Below are 19,152 nucleotides of genomic sequence, written 5' to 3'. Positions count from 1 at the left end.
CATGCAACATGTTAATCAGTAGAGATGGTATCTTTAAAATGTCCTTTTGGGAGTAGAGGGACCCTGAAAAACATTGTTTTCAGCTGAACAGCCATGAATGCATCAGACTCTCATCCTGAGCTTGTTGTGCGTCTCTCTAAAATGAAAGGAAAGCACTTGCCCTCTTTATTATTCAGTTTCCTCCCCTCTTCTTTTAATATCTCATTACTTTAGAGACAATATAGGACAACCAGAACAAAACATTAAATATGACCAAACCATCTCAGTAAACGACATCAAGGGACTAAAGTAACTTAAAGAATATTGATGGCAGAGCACTGACTCAATTAACTTAGTGCACTAATGAGGTGAACTCCTTGTGTTTGGAGGTTGCAAGTTCAAACTCAAGCTCTGCAATTGGACCCTGGTGTATATTTAGGTTTTATGCACCAGCTGTAGCAGTAGGGGGTGGGAGAAGAAACCTATTCATATTATCAGAGGTATTACTGAAATTGCTCAGGCATAGCTGTAAGAAACACTGCAGAGACTGTAGGTCAAAAACAATACTATATTTAGACACAGATAATATTTTTTTTCATAAAAGGAGGAGAGAGAAGGCATGCATGGCATGAGACATCATCAGTGACTAAAACCTGAAAACACCATACGATCCATAACTCCTGATCTTCTTATCATGGATAGCTACCTACTCTCCTTTAGCTAAGGAAAAAATGTTCTCGAAATCAGAATGGCTTTCCTAGTTTAAGAAAGGGGAAACGAATGGAAAAAGAGGAAGAGAAAAAATTATTGAGAATAGATTTGAAGAGCCACAGTTTTCAAGGTTTCAACCAGATTCAACATGACCTCCAATTTTGTTTCTGTGCTCACACTCAGGGCAGCTCTACTCTGGAAGCGCTACATCAGTGCAGCTGCACCACTGTACATCTGCTAAAAACTCTGTATGCCGGCTGGAGAGTGCTCTCCCATCGACATAATTACGCCACCTTCAGAAGAGGTGGAAGCTATGTCAGCGGGAAAGCGTCTCCCACCATCATAGCACCAGTGTGGACAGTGCTTAGGTCGCTGTAACTTGTGTCACTCGGAGGGCGGGGGGTGTGCCTTTTTCACACCCCTGAGCAACGTAAGTTAGATCAACTTAAGCAGTAGTATAGCCCTGCCCTCAGATAAACCTTTCTGGAGGTCATTACACTAGGTTTGTGAAACCCCTTGTTTTTTTTCCCTAACAAACTGTAATATAAACACCACTTTAGGAATTCAGTGAACGATCAAGGAGCTGAAAAAGTTGGATGTTGGAGTGGAAATTCTAGTTCAAAGACAAAGGCTTACAACAGTGACAAAGGGAATCAGACCATTATTGAAAATATAAGGAACAAAGACTTTGCCAAACCAAATCAAACCATTGGTCAATTTGGGCTACTGCCTTTGACAGCAGCCAACACCTGGTCCTATAGATGAAGCTGAAGAAACTTGTGATCGACTCAAGCCAATAAATTTAGATCAGGAGACTGGGCCTGATTCACAAATCACAAATCCTGAGTTTTGATCTTTAGATATGAGCTTCCCCAAAATTTGGGACAGAGATCAGTTATGGATTCCCTATGCTTGCTCAAACTTCTGGGTAGGATATTCAGAATGCATATAGTCAACCATGCAATGCTGCACTTGCAGAGAGGAGATCCTTCTTGACCCTCACAGCTGAGAAGTCTTGGATCAGATCCTCAAGGTGTTCTACAGTTCCAATGATGATGGCAGTTGGCACCTGCTGATGAACCTTATATCCTGCACTACAAGAATTATCCTTGTCTTAGTAGTCATAACTACAAGTGTTATTCATGGTGAAAAAAATTATCTGGATACATTTTTAAATCCAACTACATATTTGTCTCAAAGGCCTGAACTGGCAATGAATGCACCAACTGAATTTAGCTGGAGGGAAAGGAGGGATTTCCTTTTCTTTGTTCTGTTTTTCCCTACCATCCATTTCACTGAATAAGTGAAATTTTTAAAATCATTGCATGTGGAAAGTCTCTCTTTAAAGCTAAATTCAACTTCAAAATTATTCTGCTGGGAGGAAGAAACTAATTAAAAGTTTTCAGATAGAGACTGAGGAGGACTTACCATTTCTCTCTTGTCTTCTTGAAAGTGGACATCCACAAACATCCTGCCAAGGACATAAGGGAGTGCTCCTTCTATAAAGTTTACACATTTATCCCACTGAGGCAGTAAAGATGTAGTTCCCTGGATTACCTGTTGGCATTGCACAATAAACCATCAGAACATGCCATTTGAGAAAAACCATGGAAATAACTCAGTATCCTCATGGTAAAATCTGAAAAGTAACAGGCACACATAACCTAACATATATAACAGCAGAATCATTTTACTATTTATGTCTGCATTTTCGTTGTCTTCAAAAAGGATTTACACCAGCTGAGGATCTGCCTCCTTAAGGTCTAATTAACCATTTAATGAGCAGGATGCAGCATTCTGCACCAACTTCAAAATCATCCAACTCCTTTGATCAATCCCATTCCTCTGAACCAGACCTGCCAGTAGGATTGCAAAGGATTGGGGTAGGAACTACTGTAGGTGGAAGGTCATCAGTCTGAATGCCTTCATGGGCATTTCTGGGAGGGCAGTAATATCAGTGTGAGAAAGAGCGCCAGCACGAGTGGAGGCTATCAATGAGTATGTGAATGAAGTAGAAAAGTGAGAGTGTAGCAAGGCACCGCTGAGTGAGGGGAGTGGGGCAAATGTGCGTGACAGTATAGAGGGGCATGAATGTGGGAGGTAGGAGAGGGCACTGGAACCTTTGTAGAAATGGGGAGGCCCAGACCAAAAAGTGCCTGCTCTTTCTCCCTCCATGACTGGCTGCTCCAGCAATGGACCTCCAGCAATGGTCCCACAGCAATTCCGAGTGGGCAAAGGTGTAATTGCAGCACCTCCCTGGCAGAATCTATTATTCTGCGGGTGGTGGGGGGTGGGGAATCTGCAGGGACATGAATTCTCTGCTTGTTTCTTTTGTTAAAAAGTGGGGGGCGTGGCCCCTTGTTCCCTCAGTTCTGGCACCAGTGGCCCTAGTGCCTGAGAGAGAGCAGGAGGTGCAGTGTGCAATTGTGAGAGAGACATGCATAGTTGGATGTAGAGTGAAAGTCCAGGGTAAGAAAGAGGGAATGAAAGACAACAGACACAGTCGCAAGACAAGAATATACAGAATGAGTAGAAGGAAGAGGCTAGATGCAAAAAGCATCAGAAAAATAAGAGTGAGGCGAAACGTACTGAAAAAATAGAGGGAAAGTGATAATATATATAATAGAAGGAAAGAAAGATTGGAGTAAAAGAACAAAAAAAAGAAGAAAAAAGCCATGGAGATAAAGTTAACCTTTCATTGAATAATTTGTAATGGCAAAAAGTTTAAATAATGCAGAGTCAATGTTTGACATATGCATATCTTTTGACTAGCCATTTTATTATACCACAACTCCCTTCAATGTACCAAACACGATTTTGTTTGTGGATTGGGCATTAGGCTATAGGAGGAGGAAGAACTTTGAGGATGAGGAGAGTTAGCAGGCTGTCAGATCCCAGTGGGACAAAAAATTTCACGGGTGGTGTTGCAGGAGGAGGTATCTTGGCTGAGAGAAAGTGTCAGCATGTAGGCTAGTTAAAATCTATTGATTGCCTCCACCACTTTGTACCCGCCAGCCTTGCTCTGCTCCCATGGGCAGTGGATCTCATAGACGGGGGCGGGGGGTGGCTGAGCCTGCATGCTGTCCACCTGGCATGGCCCTGCCCGCATGCTGTCCACCCGGCACTCCAGGGCTCGGGCTGGGGGCTCTGGGGCCGCTTGAGCTGGCCGGTGGCTATGGTGGGAGTGCTCTGGGCTCCGGCAGGGGAGTGAGGTGTATGGAGAGGGAGAGGGGTGGGCCTTGGGCAGAAGGGGAGGAGCCGAGTGCTAGCCTCCCCCAAGGCCTGCTCCCCAATTTGTTATCGGGAAAGGAAGAAATGCCCGTAGTCACTCAGGGCTGGTCTACACTGAAGGTGTAAAGTCGACCTAAGTTACACTACTTCAGTTATGTAAGTTACGTAAATGAAGTCGACGTAGCTTAGGTTGACTTACCGCTATGCCTACACCATGCTGTATTGATGGGATATGCTCTCCCACCAACTTACCTTTCTCTTCTCTGGGAGGTGGAGCACAGAAGTCGACGGGAGAGCACTCTGCTATCAACACCGCATCGATCACAGCAGTACTGATTTAGCCATAAGTATAGGCAAGCCCTTAATGGAGCCCCTTTCCAGTCAATTAAACAGCAATGTTGATGGACTCTGAAGGGATTTGTGTTCATCTTTTATCAGCCCAAAACATACTGGCATGTGAAAATGGCCATCAAGGAAGGAGGAAGGTGCAAAATGGAGGAAAACAGGGATCCTCAAGATTTTAATGGTTTCAAACACACGTTCAGGGATTTTTTTTTTGGCAAATGAAATCTTTGTTTCCTCTGATGCCTTGTCTCATCATGTAAACGTCACTTGATAATTCCCCCAATGAAATGGAAAGAATATGTAAAGTTTAAACTTACTATAAAGTAACCACACATCCAGGGAGTCTGTGGCTTACAGGGCTAGTTATGGGACACGGGGTTCTCCAGCTTTAAGTCACTGGTTTGAATCTAGCTTTGGTAGGTAACACGGTGTAGCTGAGGCCAAGCCTGGCCTGCTATGAGTCCTACTAGCATTACAATGGCTAGTGTAGAAAAATGGCTGATACTATAAACAAAGCAATTTCTCAGCAGTGATGTCTGGTTTTACAGCCTATGAAAATGACCTTCCACTTTTAATTAATTGTGTGATTTTCCCTCCCCTTCCTCTGCAAAGTACAAACCATTTTCATTTTAAACCTCTTGATGCCAAGATTCATATTCTTCAGGGCTGAAACCCATTGCCAGGCAGGGGCATGCTGCCCACTCAGGGGCCTGTCTGTACTGAGGGTTCCATTTGGGATCTTAATATCCTGCCAGACTGGTTATAGGTCAGCACTCTATTGTACTTGGCCACCAAGAAGTGCCTCATAAAAAGATGTACTAATAAACATGTAGCTGGGATTGGACAGCCAGTTGCTCACATTTTTTCATAAAGAAAATGCTTTTCTAACAACACCTGTTTGAATGTGATGTAACATTAGTCTGCAGCTTTTGCCTTTTTCACAAAACAATGCATTTGATGGTGCTTTTTTTTTTTTGGCCAACTCTAAGAATGTTCAAATGTTACTTATCAAATGGGAAACTCTTAGGTCACTCCATGTGCCCATGCAGGAAGTTTAGAGCAGAGCTGAGCATATAATGGCTTTTTCGGTGTAGGGGCCAAACAAAACAACATGGTAATAATTCTGGTTTGAGTAGATTACAAACCATAAGGGACAACTGTGATCATCTAGTCTGACTTTTTGTATAGCACAGGCCATAAAACTCTCCCCGCCACCCCCAATTTCCTACAGTGTATCTTTGTTGGTTCAACTCAAACCAGAATTATTACCATGTTTTTTGTAATATTGTTTTTGTAATGTAGTTTTAATGTAACTATTTGATATTATTAAAATCCATTCACATTTGTTTTATATGAATGGAAATATTAGTCAACAATTTATTCATCAAGGGGGTTTTCTGGTGTGAGTAAAGCTGATCAAATTACAGTTCTGTATAAACCATGCAATGAAACCGGATCAGGGCGCACTACTTTTTTGTAACTGCTTTTAATGCAAGTGATGTGCATTCTATTTATTATGTTGTGTTGTAGGGGGGGAATCTCTGTACAATAGGGCACTACAGATTTCAGTAGGGGCTTTTTCACTGATTTACTGGGCTTTGGATCAAGCACCAGGTGACTATGATAATACAATGCACAGTATGTCATCCTCTGGATTTTTACACAATCTCCAATTGCTCACAAACTTAATAAATTGATGAACTTACTTTGTTCTATTTCTGAGGAATCTCAGGGCATTGAATTTTAAGCAGACCCCAAACATTCACACAACATAACTGAAGAAGATATAGGGGAAATTATGCATATCTCTCACTTGATTTTTTTTCTTCTATACTTAGTTACCAAAGTCCTGCACTTAATTAAACATGTATTGGATAGAGTCCAAAGACGTGTCATCAGACTCATGCTCTGTTACTTAATATCTTACTTCCAGAAAGGAGAGTATACAACTACATAGATATGGACCTTTGAAAGAAAAGAAGGGAGGACTGGAAGTAAATGAACAGAACACACATATCCTGGAATCAGAGATATGGTATTAATCTTTTACTCTAAGCTCTAGCATTTTCTCTCACTACTGCAGTGATATGCATTTTTTACTGGATCTGGTAAGAATTACATGTGTTTGTACATGCACAAGAGATTTGTATGATTTTTGACCTATTACACACACAAAAACTACATTAGAAGAACATTAAAATGCTCCAGAGTCAAGCATTTAAATGTTAAGAAATGCCAGAATGAAGGTTGCCTGTGAAACAGTAGTAGGCTGTCATCCTCTACACTCCTGAGTCCTCACATGAATTCTTATTCCCATTCTCCTTGTGCATCCAATCTCCCTCCCTGATCTCAGTGTTTCTCCCCAGCCAAATGGCTCCCAGTTCTTCCCATTTTCCTGACTGGCTCCTAATCCCAGCCTCTACCTCAGCTACCAGTCCCAGGCTCCTGTCCTCACCATGGCTTCCAGGCTCCTTGCCAACCCAGCAGGGGGATCATTGATGAGCACAGTGCTGTCAGTTCCTGTGCCCAGACCCACCATGGTCTGGAGCAGTAATTACAGGGCAAATCCTTCTGAACACCTATGCTGAAGCATGCTCAGTTGTTCTGTGGGGATGCACCTGAGCAGTCTGATCACACATAGGAGCTATGTGAAGAGGGACCATGCTCAGTTGCTTTGTGGGGATGGTGCATGTGCAGTCCGGTCAGCACTAGAAGCTGAGAGAGGCTTGACCATGCTCAGTGAAGGTAGAATCTTTAGAGATTTTAGCTGGTCAAAGTCTACTCAGCACATACCTATAACTTGATCGGATTTGGACATACAGTATGTTTATGGGGATGGCAAAAGACATATCCCTGACACAAAGACCTCCTCAGTTGCCAATTTTTGAGTCCCTGCTCCAAAGTGTGAGAGAGAACTAGAGCTGTTTAAAAAATTGCCGGAAGTTTTTTAATATGGGATAAGCAGCCCATTGGGATAAGCAATATGGGATAAGCAACTCAATGCGCAGTGGAAGTCAAAAAAGTGAACAGAATGTTAGGAATCATCAAGAAAGGAATAGATAATAAGACAGAAAGTATCATATTGCCGCTATATAAATCCATGGTACGCCCACATCTTGAATACTGCGTGCAGATGTGGTCGCCCCATCTCAAAAAAGATATATTGGAATTGGAAAAGGTTCAGAAAAAGGCAACAAAAATGATTAGGGGTATAGAACGGCTTCCTTATGCGGAGAGATTAATAAGCCTGGGACTTTTCAGCTTGGAAAAGAGGCGACTGGGGGGGATATGATAGAGGTCTATAAAATCATGAGTGGTATAGAGAGAGTAAATAAGGAAGTGTTATTTACTCCTCCTCATAATACAAGAACAAGGGGCCACCAAATGAAATTAATAGATAGCAGGTTTAAAACAAACACAAGAAAGTATTTTTTCACACAACGCACTGTCAACCTCTGGAACTCCTTGCCAGAGGGTGTTGTGAAGGCCAATACTATAACGGGGTTCGAAAGGGAGCTAGATAGATACATGGAAGATAGGTCCATCAATGGCTATTAGCCAAGATGGGCAGGAATGGTGTCCTTAGCCTCTGCTTGCAGAAGCTGGGATTGGGTGACAGGGCATGGATCACTTGATGATAACCTGTCTGTTCATTCCCTTTGGGACACCTGCTATTCGCCACTGTCAGAGGACAGGATACTGGGCTTGATGGATGTTTGGTCTGACCCAGTATGGCCATTCTTATGTTCTCATTTCCCCCCTAGCCTCTCTCTTACAGATGACTGAAATATTTTGGAAGAAATTCAGCCTAAGATAGACACCCAGAATGTAAAATTCATTCCAAACTATTTGGGGAAGGTTATAAGCAACTGAAAACAGGGTCTTTTAATTGGAAGCATCAGGCAACAAAGATAATAGATGTCTATGATGGTCTATACTATTATGTTCACCACTTTTACAAGACTATGATAAATTTTGCACAAATTATGCCTTGTGAGGTATCATTTGAAATGTCATAATCTGCTGAACATTATTGTCCTGATAAGATATGTGTATCAATATTGTATATGAAGTTATAAGATTCTACTATGTATTATTGCTGTAACATGCTCCAAGTTTAAGAAAACCAGGCCCAAATCAGTTTCTCAGAAGCAAAGGACAGACCAACACCCAAATCAGGAGTTAAAAGTCTATTGAATGTGTAAGCAGCCATTCTCCAGCAACTGTAAGGTGTAAACAAGAAATTTGCATTTAATCACAATGGGCTGTGTATCACCATGACTCAGCAAGGATGTTTATAGCACAAAAAACTGAATTATAAAAAGAGAAGGAAAATGCCTGACTTCACTCCTCCTCCAATCTCTCTGCTCATGACATCAGTGAATACCTGAAGGAGACTGAACTAAGGGGAGGGGCCCCAGGCTGGAAGGAGACCTAGCTGGTGAAATTTACTGCAACGTATGGTGAGAAAAACCTTCATTTTGAATTTTGTTCATTTGTTAAATTAGCTATTAGTTTGCATTTTACTCTTTTGTAACCAATCCGTGTTCTTATGCATCATTATTTGTAATCACTGAAAATCTCTCTTTTGTAGTTAATACTCTTATCTTATTGTTTTATCTTAACCTGTGTGTTAGATTAAAGTGTGTGGGGAAACTCCATTTGGGATAACAGGGCTGGTGCATTATCATTTTCCTTTGATGAAATGATGGACTTTCTATGAGCTTGTACTGTTCAGAAGGATATTGAGCAGTTCAAGTCGCAAATTTCTGGAAGACAAGGCTAGGACTAGGAATTTGTGGGTGTGTACCTGTATGTAATTCAGGAGTGACTGGTCAGAGCACTCATGTATTTAGTTGGGAGTGAATTTTCATGCTGAAGTCTACGTGAACAGGTCAGGAGTGGATGTTCTGAGAGCAAAGCAGTGTAAAAGGCACCCCAGGCTAAAGAGTTAAGGAGACACCACCTTTAAACAGTTCAGATTGTACCCTGGAGAATGCCACAATGTCACTATCAGTCTCACCTATCATAAAAATTGAAAAATTTTAAACTTACCCGAGAAAATTCCAGCCACCTATACTGAAAACGTCGGCTGAGGTTAAATATTCTTGAATAAACCATCCTCCATACCAGATAGTTGGCAATAGTTCTGTTAAATCAGACATACGTATTTATCAAACATTTAATTCCCTGTGATGTACAACAAAGCACTTGTGGAATCAATATTTGAATGGCTTTCTGAAAGAGCAGTTTGAATGGAATGAGAGAAATTTCACCTTTAAAATTAATGATGAGCTATGACCAAATTGATAAAGTCCTATTACACAGAAGAAATTGCATGAAAACTGCCATTTACTGCCTGATTTCATGATAGGAACCATCTTCTGGAGAATGCTTATAACACATTAGTAACCTGATGTATACAGTTCATAGTTGTACTCTTTTACAATGCAATTTTCATTTAGGTACTCTTTACACAAATCATAAGTGCTATGCAGTGACAGTAATTACTTTACTGCTCTGTACAGAAACTACACGGTATCTCATAATTTTTGACTTGTAAATCAAAGTGCAGGTTCTCTCTCTTTATTAGTAAGACCTACAAATAATTATCATGAAACTAAAATAATGGATAATTAGCTACCATATATAGTCATTACATGGTATTAACTAGGGTGATCAGACATCCTGATATTAGGGGCTTTGTCTTATATAGGAAAATATGCTGAGCCCCCCAACCCCAACCCCTCACCCCCGGAAAAAAAAGTGTCCTAATTTTTCACATTTGCTGTCTGGTCACCCTTGTATTAGCACCTTTCATCTGAAAATATCAATGTGCTTTACAAGCATTTCTTCATTAGCACACTGAGAATTACTGTAGGCAAATATTAATATCCCCACTTTGCATATGGATAAACTGAAACACAGAGAGGTTAAGCTCCCAGATACTAGAGGGACTGAAAAATAGATAGGAGCGAGTTGTCCAATCCTCCCAGGAGACCCAACTCCTGTTCCCCTTCTCTAAACATTAAACAACACACTCTCAAGTCCACTGTGTGTGGTTACTGTGATAGGGGTAACTAGCACCTTCTGTATGAGACATATGTGCACTGTAAAACACAAGGTAAGAAATTTAGATTTCACCTTCTCAAAAATACTAAAGTATTCTACAGTAATGGCCTAAACACTCTGGTACAGTCATACACAGGTGTGAATCATAGTAACTCTCTTATTCACTAAAGATTTTGCCCCTGATCACATACACTTGGAGTGTATTTAGCAAACATCATGATTAAGAAAAGGGGAACAGGATAATTTGGGAAGCATTTATGACTGAAGATAAAGTAACGAGCTCTATTATATGATCAGACAGATTGCACCACTTCTATATTGAAAACTGAAGGAGGTAGGTTGGAATAAGGAAAACTCTAAAGGTTCCCTTGTGAATATTTCCCCATAGCATCCTATGAGGCATAGGAAAGATTTGCCTTCCTGGGGCTAGGGCTGTGGAGCCCACTCAAACCTGGTGTTTCCCAGGAGACCTGAAAGAGGCCAAAGCCGTCCACAAGGAATCCCTTTACCTCAGCACTGACACTGGATGCCCTGTAGCCATGAGGTTCCCCAACAGTGGCTATCCTCACATACAACCTTCCTCTTCCAGGAAAGATCCATATGGTCAGAGCAGGGATAATAAGAACTTGCTCTGACTTCACTCTCAGCCTGACCACTACTTTCTCCCAAGCTTCCCCTTTTCCCATCTTCTCTCACTGTGGAAAGACCTTCAAGGGCCTGAAGGGAGAGGGACAGTGCCATGGCAACATCCAAGTCTCCTGCCACATGGGGGGAGCAGGGGGTGATATCCCATGCATGGAGGTAACCCTTCACTAGGATCTAGGTGGCAATCATCTGTCCTCCTGTACGTAAATATCCATGTAATCATATAACATATTGTGTCTGTTGGATGTTTTTTCAGTGATTAGAAATATACATGTCTAATACATAGTGTTATCAAGAAGATTAGCTTGCATGAGCTCAGGTTACAAGACTTGGAAGAGTTCTTTTTGTCGTGATTCAATTAATTGAATCAGAGACATTAAAAATACAGGATCAATAATGATACCGTGAAAGTAGCAGGTGTTTCCCAAAAAATGTTTGGTCAATGTAGGGTTTCCTTAAGCAATGACAAACTGAAGTATGCTGTAAGTGCCTACTCAGTAAAATTTCTGCCAGTGAGCTAATTTCCACAAGCCTCACATCTATCAGTTTCAAAGCGCTTCAGCGGGGCTGCGTCCATGCTCCTGCAATAACTATTAAGGCCCTGCATCTTATTAGAATCTAGAAAAGTATTTACAGGATTCCTGTGGATTAAAATGATAAAAGGCTTAATTTTTGTTGAAATTCTTATAAGGAGAAAACCCCATTTAGAAAGACCCCTACCATAAGGCAATTACCTTTTACAATTTAACACTTAAAAGCCACAGAAATTTAATTCTCCTTTGTGTGCAGTTCTTGCTCCACCTTGGGTGGTGTTTATCCTTGATTATGGGTTAGGAAATCTGTTCTGAGCTAAAAAAAAAAAAAAAAAGGGTGGGGAATGTAATTAGTGATGGATGAACTTCATAAATGGGCCTGATCCAAAGCCCATTGATATCAATGGAAGTAGTTCCATTTATTTCAGTGGCTTTTTTATCAAGTCAGCAATATGGAGGTGGGACTCAGTTTAGATAAATACACAAAGATTATCCAAATCTTATTTGAAACTGGATCTGCAAAATTGGGCTGGACACCTTTCAAGAATGGGTTATTTGATGAGATCTCTGGTGCTTCCTTTTTGAACTAGTATTTGAATCCCCTGCCACGCAAAAATATAAAGCAATTAAAAAGGTTTCATTTCAAACTCTGGATGAGGATTGGTTATTCTGTTTTCAAGAGCGTGGGAAAGAGCAGGGTTCATATTTTATCTGAACCTGTTTACCAGTCCTTGGCTTCTATTCTTTGTTTCTTCGGCCAAGTACACAAAGTACAAAAAGTTTCAGAGTAACAGCCGTGTTAGTCTGTATTCGCAAAAAGAAAAGGAGTACTTGTGGCACCTTAGAGACTAACCAATTTATTTGAGCATGAGCTTTCGTGAGCTACAGCTCACTTCATCGGATGCAAAGTACAAAAAGAATAAAGATAGAAGGGGCTAATTTCACCACTTTGGTTTAAAACAATAGTACTTTTCACTTATGTGTTGCCATTCACCTAAGGCTCTCAGAATGCTTTACAAATTATTTAATCTGCACAATGCCAGTGTGAAGGAGGCAACTGTTATGCCAAGTTTAACAATGGTGAAACTGAGGCACAGAAAATGTGAGCTATTTGCCCTGCTTCCCATACTGAGATGTAGTGCTGGAATTGAACACACAAGTCCCAGACCCAAGTTCTATGTAACTAAAGTTCTTGTTATTGTAATCCTGGGGAAGATTACATTTTGCCCTATTTTGACTGCCAAATGATTGCTACAGATGGAAAGTTTAGGATGATTATTTCTTAACAACGTGGTCTGTTAGTTTGTGGTATAGTCTCCCAAAGGAAGTGGTAGAAACCTTGTTTCTTGGGACATTTAGAACTAGACCAAGCATTTGTGATAACACTGTAAGGAACAATAATGCCTTGGCAGTGAATAAAGTGAAAAAAGACCTACATAAAATGCTAGAATTTTGTGACATCATGCTAGCATTTTTATCAATATTTATTGGTAGATAGATTTAATTTAAGATATAATTTTAGATTTAATATGAGCTCAACAAATATATCCACGTTTTCCAACTAATGGACTTCCTTGAGAGGCATAAGCGGTGCATGCATTTTTGCATTCCTAATTGAATTGTGGAACCAAATTCTGAGCACTCCTAAACCTCTCTCTACCATCCTCCAGCAGGGGCATATCCACTATTAATTTTGCAGGAGCATCCTGAAGTTCAAAGAGAATACTAGTCTTCAAGTTTTCTAAAAGTTTATTCAATTATATTCTATGGAGAAGTGAGTGTTAGTTATTTGTCTTTTGCCAGACCAGTAGGACAAGCAACAGGAAAGTAGTTCTTCAGTTTGAGTTCTGTTAGGGTTATAATCATTGTTACTGTAACAGTTACAAAGATTTGTATTTGGGATACAAATCCTTTTATTGCTCTCAGGTTATACATGGGACTGTTCTTCTCTCAATGTACACAAATTCTCCTTAACAAAAGTGAAACGGGCCTTGAGAAAAGAACAGATTCCTTATATAACAGATGTAAGTTAATATCTAAGATTCCTAGGACATATCATACAATATCTTGATTAAATTCGCTGGAGTTACTGTGAATTGATTAGAGCTGCGTGAATAATGGCCTGTGAAAAACTCATGCAGTGAATTTAGCTCCTATTCAGGTTTGTGTGTTGTCTCCAATCAGTCTGCAATTTTAATGAATTTGTTCACTATTCAAAAGGGTCCAGTGAATGCTCTGAGGAAACAGTTTTCAATTGCTTACAAAAAATTCTCTGTGAATACTTCATTGAATAATCCATACCTGGGGTTCAATATTCAACTTGAGTGATTTGTCACTTAATTCGCATGATATTGTTTCTGTTCTCAGAATGGATGACCTAACCTTTAAGCTGCTTCTTCCTCTATCTGAAACAAATTTCATTTACTTAGACTGTTTTCAGAGTAGGAGCCGTGTTAGTCTGTATTCGCAAAAAGAAAAGGAGTACTTGTGGCACCTTAGAGACTAACAAATTTATTTGAGCATAGGCTTTCGTGAGCTACAGCTCGCTTCATCGGATGCATTCAGTGGCATTGCGAATGCATCCGATGAAGTGAGCTGTAGCTCACGAAAGCTTATGCTCAAATAAATTTGTTAGTCTCTAAGGTGCCACAAGTACTCCTTTTCTTTTTACTTAGACTGTATGACTCTTTGGAGCTGGGGCAATCTTTTTTCTTTCTTTCTGTGTTTGTACATAACTTTCTACTATAGTCCTGGTCTATTACTGGGGTTCCTATGGCTACCACAATACTAATAAATAATAACAATTTTGTGCCTGAAAAGGGATGGAACTCAGTCCAAGTGAAAATCCTATTTAGATGCCATTGAAATATCCACAAATAATTTTTCTTGCTATTCACCTAGCTCCACTAATGATACTATATCTCCTGAAGTGATTCAGAAATTAATTTATGTTATAACCACTGAAATATGACTGGGACTTAAGCAGGAATCAAGGGGAATATATTAACACAGAAATATTAACACAGAAATATTTACTGTGACAATCTAAAATCAAGTCCATGTTGTTTGCATTAATTTTGCTGTTTAAACTCCTTTCTGACATTCACATGCTATATAAAATATGACATTTAAGCATTTATCCTTGAACTTATTCACCATTTAGGCAGATATAAGGCTCTGTGTATTGCTCTACACTTATTGGAGTGGTGGGAGAGGAGAAGTATTCTTTCCTGTTATTATTTTTTCCAAACTAGATAATAAAGTGACTTTCAGAGCCAATTGTGACATCCTAAAGAGTCCTCAAAAAGTTTTTTTGTTACTATGTAGTGAATCTTTGAATGGATTTTATGTATTAATGTATTTGTATCTTTGACAAACACATGAGTAACAATGGCCATATTAAAGTAACTGAATAAATTTATTTATGTTTAAGTTATCATGCTATAATTTACCATTTCAAACAATGTATGAATCGATTTTCTTAGGACTAGATGGCACAATATAGGCATAGCCTGTACTGAGGACTCTCACAAACTGCTGCCCTCCTTAAGGGATGAAGCTCAGTACATGGGGTGTGGGGAAACAGAGTCATGGCTTTGCCTACTCCCACACTTTTCATTTTCTTTGGGTCACCATGTGCCCAAGGGCAATAGTTAGGGAGCAGTTCTTGCACTCCAGTAAACACAGGGCCTGAACCTGTGCCCAGCTTATATGCCAGCCTCACAAGAGAGGGGAGGTTCTTTACTCCCCCTGCTGTACCCCTGCGTAAAGGCGAGGCAACATCTAGCTCTTAATTAAGATGCAGGACGCAATCCTCCCAGCACCTTACAGGATGGGACACTGAAGTAAATAAAATGAGCCTCTTTGCTGTATAGCAATATACGACAAGACATACACATAAAAGGACCAATTCTCCTTTGCCTTGCTACATGTGCAGTTGGTGTAAAATGCTACCAAATAAGCATTTTATACTCATTTTGCACGAATGAAACTGACTTTCCAAGGTGCAGGGCAATGGAGAATCAAGGCCACACAATGTGTATTGTTCAGTCATTTGAACGAGAAGTTCTGTGGTCATGTCTGTTTGAATTGTTTAAAGTAGGTTATGATAGCTGATTGTTTGGAGGTGGAACACTACTTTTTATTTTTAGTATTGCCTGATCTGCCTGATATTTTACAAGTATTCTGAATTTATGTAAAGATGTCGTTATTAAGAGAAGAAATACAGTGCAATAATATCAGAATAAAGTTTCTGCCTTGGTCTAGTATTTTTTAGTTCTTATATAGAGGACTTTAGTTTGACATGTTGTGACCAAGTAATATTATTGCATGGTTAGCAATAAACTGGTTTTGGAAAGACATTCAACCAAAAATAAAAAGATGGTAAGAGGCAATCATTACCTTACCCAAGGAGCTCCACAGGGTAATTCATAAGCTGTGAGGTAGTTTCAGTAATAAAGGAGTATTGCAAAGTCAGACAATTTAAATATATACATTTCTCTCTATACTAAGGGACTGTTCTTCCATGCCTTGCATCCCTGAGCAAAGTGGGTGCAAAATGCTACCATTCTGATCTAGTAGCATTTTACACATCCATCTCACAGGGGTAAATGACTACACAAGATGCAAGGCCATGGAGAATCAAGCCTTAAACGTCCGTTAGAATGGTGAGCTGGATGCACCTGTAATTGCAAACCTTACTGCAGGATCTTTTTTGTTTCACTTTTTTTTTATTTGAGTCAGAAATTGAATTAACACCTACAAGGCTTGTATCCTTCAGCCTTTATTCAAGCAAAACCGAATGGGAGGTTTGCCTGAGTAAAGACTTGAGCCAAAAGAGTGCTGAGCATCTGAGATTCTCATTGAAATGCCCTGGATTTGGCCCACCCTTTTGAGTGTAGTTGAATGCACAGGATAATACAGCAGACAAAGGTATAACACAGTCCAATGGCTGGAAGTTAAAGCTAGACATAGACATATTCAGACTGGAAACAAAGTACACATTTTTAACAGTGAAGGTAATTAACCATTTGAACAATTTACCAAGAACTGTGGTAGAGTCTCTATCACTGGCATTTTTTAAATGCAAAATTGAGTGCTTTAAAAAAAAAGGGGGGGGGGAAGGATACACTCCAGGAATTATTTTGGGGGAGGTTTATGGCCTGTGTTATACAGGAGGTCAGAGTAGATGATCATAATAGTCCCTTCTGGCCTTGGAATCTATAAAACATAATAATCATCCTTACTTTTTCCTTTCTTTTTCTAGTATCCTGAACAAATCTTTGAAGTATTGGGGTGCACGGACAATCACGTTTTCTGAAGGACCTATATCGTTAAGGTGAGGGTAGAGTTTAGTGTCAATCACCTTCTTGATGTATCCCAGCCAGTCAAACTGAAAGGACAAAGAAAAGCTCAGTTAATACAGTTGACAAACAGAGAAGATCAGACATAATTAATTGGCAGGGTTCAGTTTAATGACATGAAGGTTTTTGCTTATTTAAAAGTTAGAATATATTTAATTTCATCATGACAAATAGTTTGGAACTTACAGATGCAGCTGTATTTAAAACAACAATTATAGTAGAGAATACCTGTTTGTACTAATGTTCATTTAAAATGCTGTCCTTTGCACATTTGAAGCAACTTCAGTTGTAAATGGTTAGTTACATAGGCCAGACATTAGAGCAATTTTCCAGTTAACTTCCACCAACCTGAGGGATCATGGTGCTAAGTTCAGATAAGTTCATTTTATTGTACATAGTCTCACTGGTTCGATTCTCCTGTGGAATCATTATCTAGAGAATATAAATGAAAATAAATATATGTTTAAACATCCTTCTCTTACTTTGTTAATACCCATCATATTGTTTGTGAGAACTACCTCAGTCTAGCTGCAAAAAAAAAAAAAGTTCATAGCAACAAATTGCCTCCCGATCCTCAAAGGAAAGTTAGCTATCCTAAACCACAAAGCTAACTAATGTTATTTTAGCTTATTACACTTCAGTATGTTATCCAGTATTTTTTCTTTTCAAACTTTTGGCCAAATTTTGCTCCAATTACACCACATTATATTACTAGTCACTCCATTCACATTTTAGCAGCATAAGTGAGAGCCAGATTTAGTCCATTAATACTTCTTCACTCCGTCACCTCAACTAGAAGTCCATTCCACCTCCTCAAAAGCATCTGGTCAAAAAGAAATACTACAGAGAAAACTAGGCCCATTCATAAATTATGAGGATTATCCAGATTCCAAGGTTTCAGTTTGTTCATAATAAAAAAAATAGTCCAAGCACAAAGTTCAGATCCAGTTCAAAATGTCCTCAAAGTTCAAAGGTGTTAGGATTTCAGATGCTGGTTCCAGCCTAATTCTAAGGTAATTTCTATACAATCAACTCCATTTAAACTGAACATGACACAGATGGCAAGACTCCAGATCAACCAAACTAATGGCAGTTTTCTGACCCAAATTCCCAAACCAAGTTTCTCTGGCTTTTGCTTAAGCCATACAGAAAATATGACGTCCCTCAGATATTTTAATTCCCGTCCCCCACTGCCCCTCACATATGTCATCTTTTTCTTCCCCCACTTCCCACAGGTTCTACTCCCTGAAATCTTCCCACTTTTTCCTGCTTAAACTTCCATTTTTCTCCATGCCTACAGGTACCACTCCTCTCCCCCGGCCATCTGACAAATCTTTAAACTCATCCTTTATGCTCTACTTTCTTTCCCCCCACAAAATTCTCCTACCTGTGTGTAGTTCACAGTCACTCACACCTACCTGAAATCTTAGCTTTTCTCCTCCACACAAGTCCTGCTTCCAACATTCCCTCAAACTCTCTCTATACACTCCATCTCCTTTCTAATCACAGGATCTGTTCTCAGAAATATTTTCCCTCCATTCTTGCTACTTCTCTCCCTGAACAAGTCCTCCCCAGGTAAGTTCACTTAAAATGAATATAGGGCACACAGTATATATATATAAACACAAGAGATAAAAAGAGTTAATGTCTGTCTTGTAGTTACACAGGGATGTTTATACAACCAATTACATTCACTAGGGACTGGTTAACAATCAAAACCATTGGACTCAGGTCTTTATTCATATCTATATTTTAGGGCATTTTTTTTTCTTGAACAGCAATAATTATCACTCTCAGTGTATTATGTTTCTCAGTGACTATTACTGACCCTGACGGCCCTTAGGGTCCATTTCCTCTATGTGGCAGCTTCACATGTGCACTAAATTAACGAATTAAAAGTCTGTCCGGCTTTATCGAAGGGATTTTACCGCAGCCACAAGTGACGGCAAAGTCTGGAAAAAGTGCACCTATTTGCAGTGTCACTGAAGAGCTGAACAAACACGTATTGCTTTTCCAATCTAATGAGAGACAGTGAAGAATATGCTCATTGCAATGAAGCAAGTTCTGTACGGCGCTGTCTTGAATAAAATAAAGCCGAATGCTTGATTTGATACGCTGCTGCTGTGATCACCCCAAATTCTGCAAAAAAGAAAATCTTTCTACTTTCTACTCTGTGAAAAGCAGCACCAGAAATCAGCACATCAAGACTAATAATGTTTGTGTGTGAAAGGGGAGAGGGCTGGCTTTATGGCAGGCTACTCACTATCCTTCCC

The 19,152-nt window shown here is 39.8% G+C and overlaps 1 protein-coding gene across 1 annotated transcript in view; it reads right to left on the bottom strand.

Annotated features, from left to right (window-relative positions):
- Positions 1-19,152, bottom strand: part of PHEX (phosphate regulating endopeptidase X-linked) — a 137,728-nt gene that overhangs the window by 67,636 nt on the left and 50,940 nt on the right. Inside the window, exons 8-11 of the mRNA XM_048862966.2 lie at positions 17,228-17,311; positions 16,763-16,908; positions 9,322-9,415; positions 2,119-2,247 (exon numbers count right to left, since the gene is read on the bottom strand). Of these exons, the coding sequence (XP_048718923.1) occupies positions 2,119-2,247; positions 9,322-9,415; positions 16,763-16,908; positions 17,228-17,311 (453 nt within the window). The remainder of the gene's footprint in view (positions 1-2,118; positions 2,248-9,321; positions 9,416-16,762; positions 16,909-17,227; positions 17,312-19,152) is intronic.

Source organism: Caretta caretta, chromosome 1 (genome assembly GCF_965140235.1).
Source record: "Caretta caretta isolate rCarCar2 chromosome 1, rCarCar1.hap1, whole genome shotgun sequence".
Taxonomy (NCBI): domain Eukaryota; kingdom Metazoa; phylum Chordata; order Testudines; family Cheloniidae; genus Caretta; species Caretta caretta.
The sequence above is the reverse complement of the archived record's forward strand: the minus strand, read 5'-3'. Positions and strand labels throughout refer to the sequence as shown.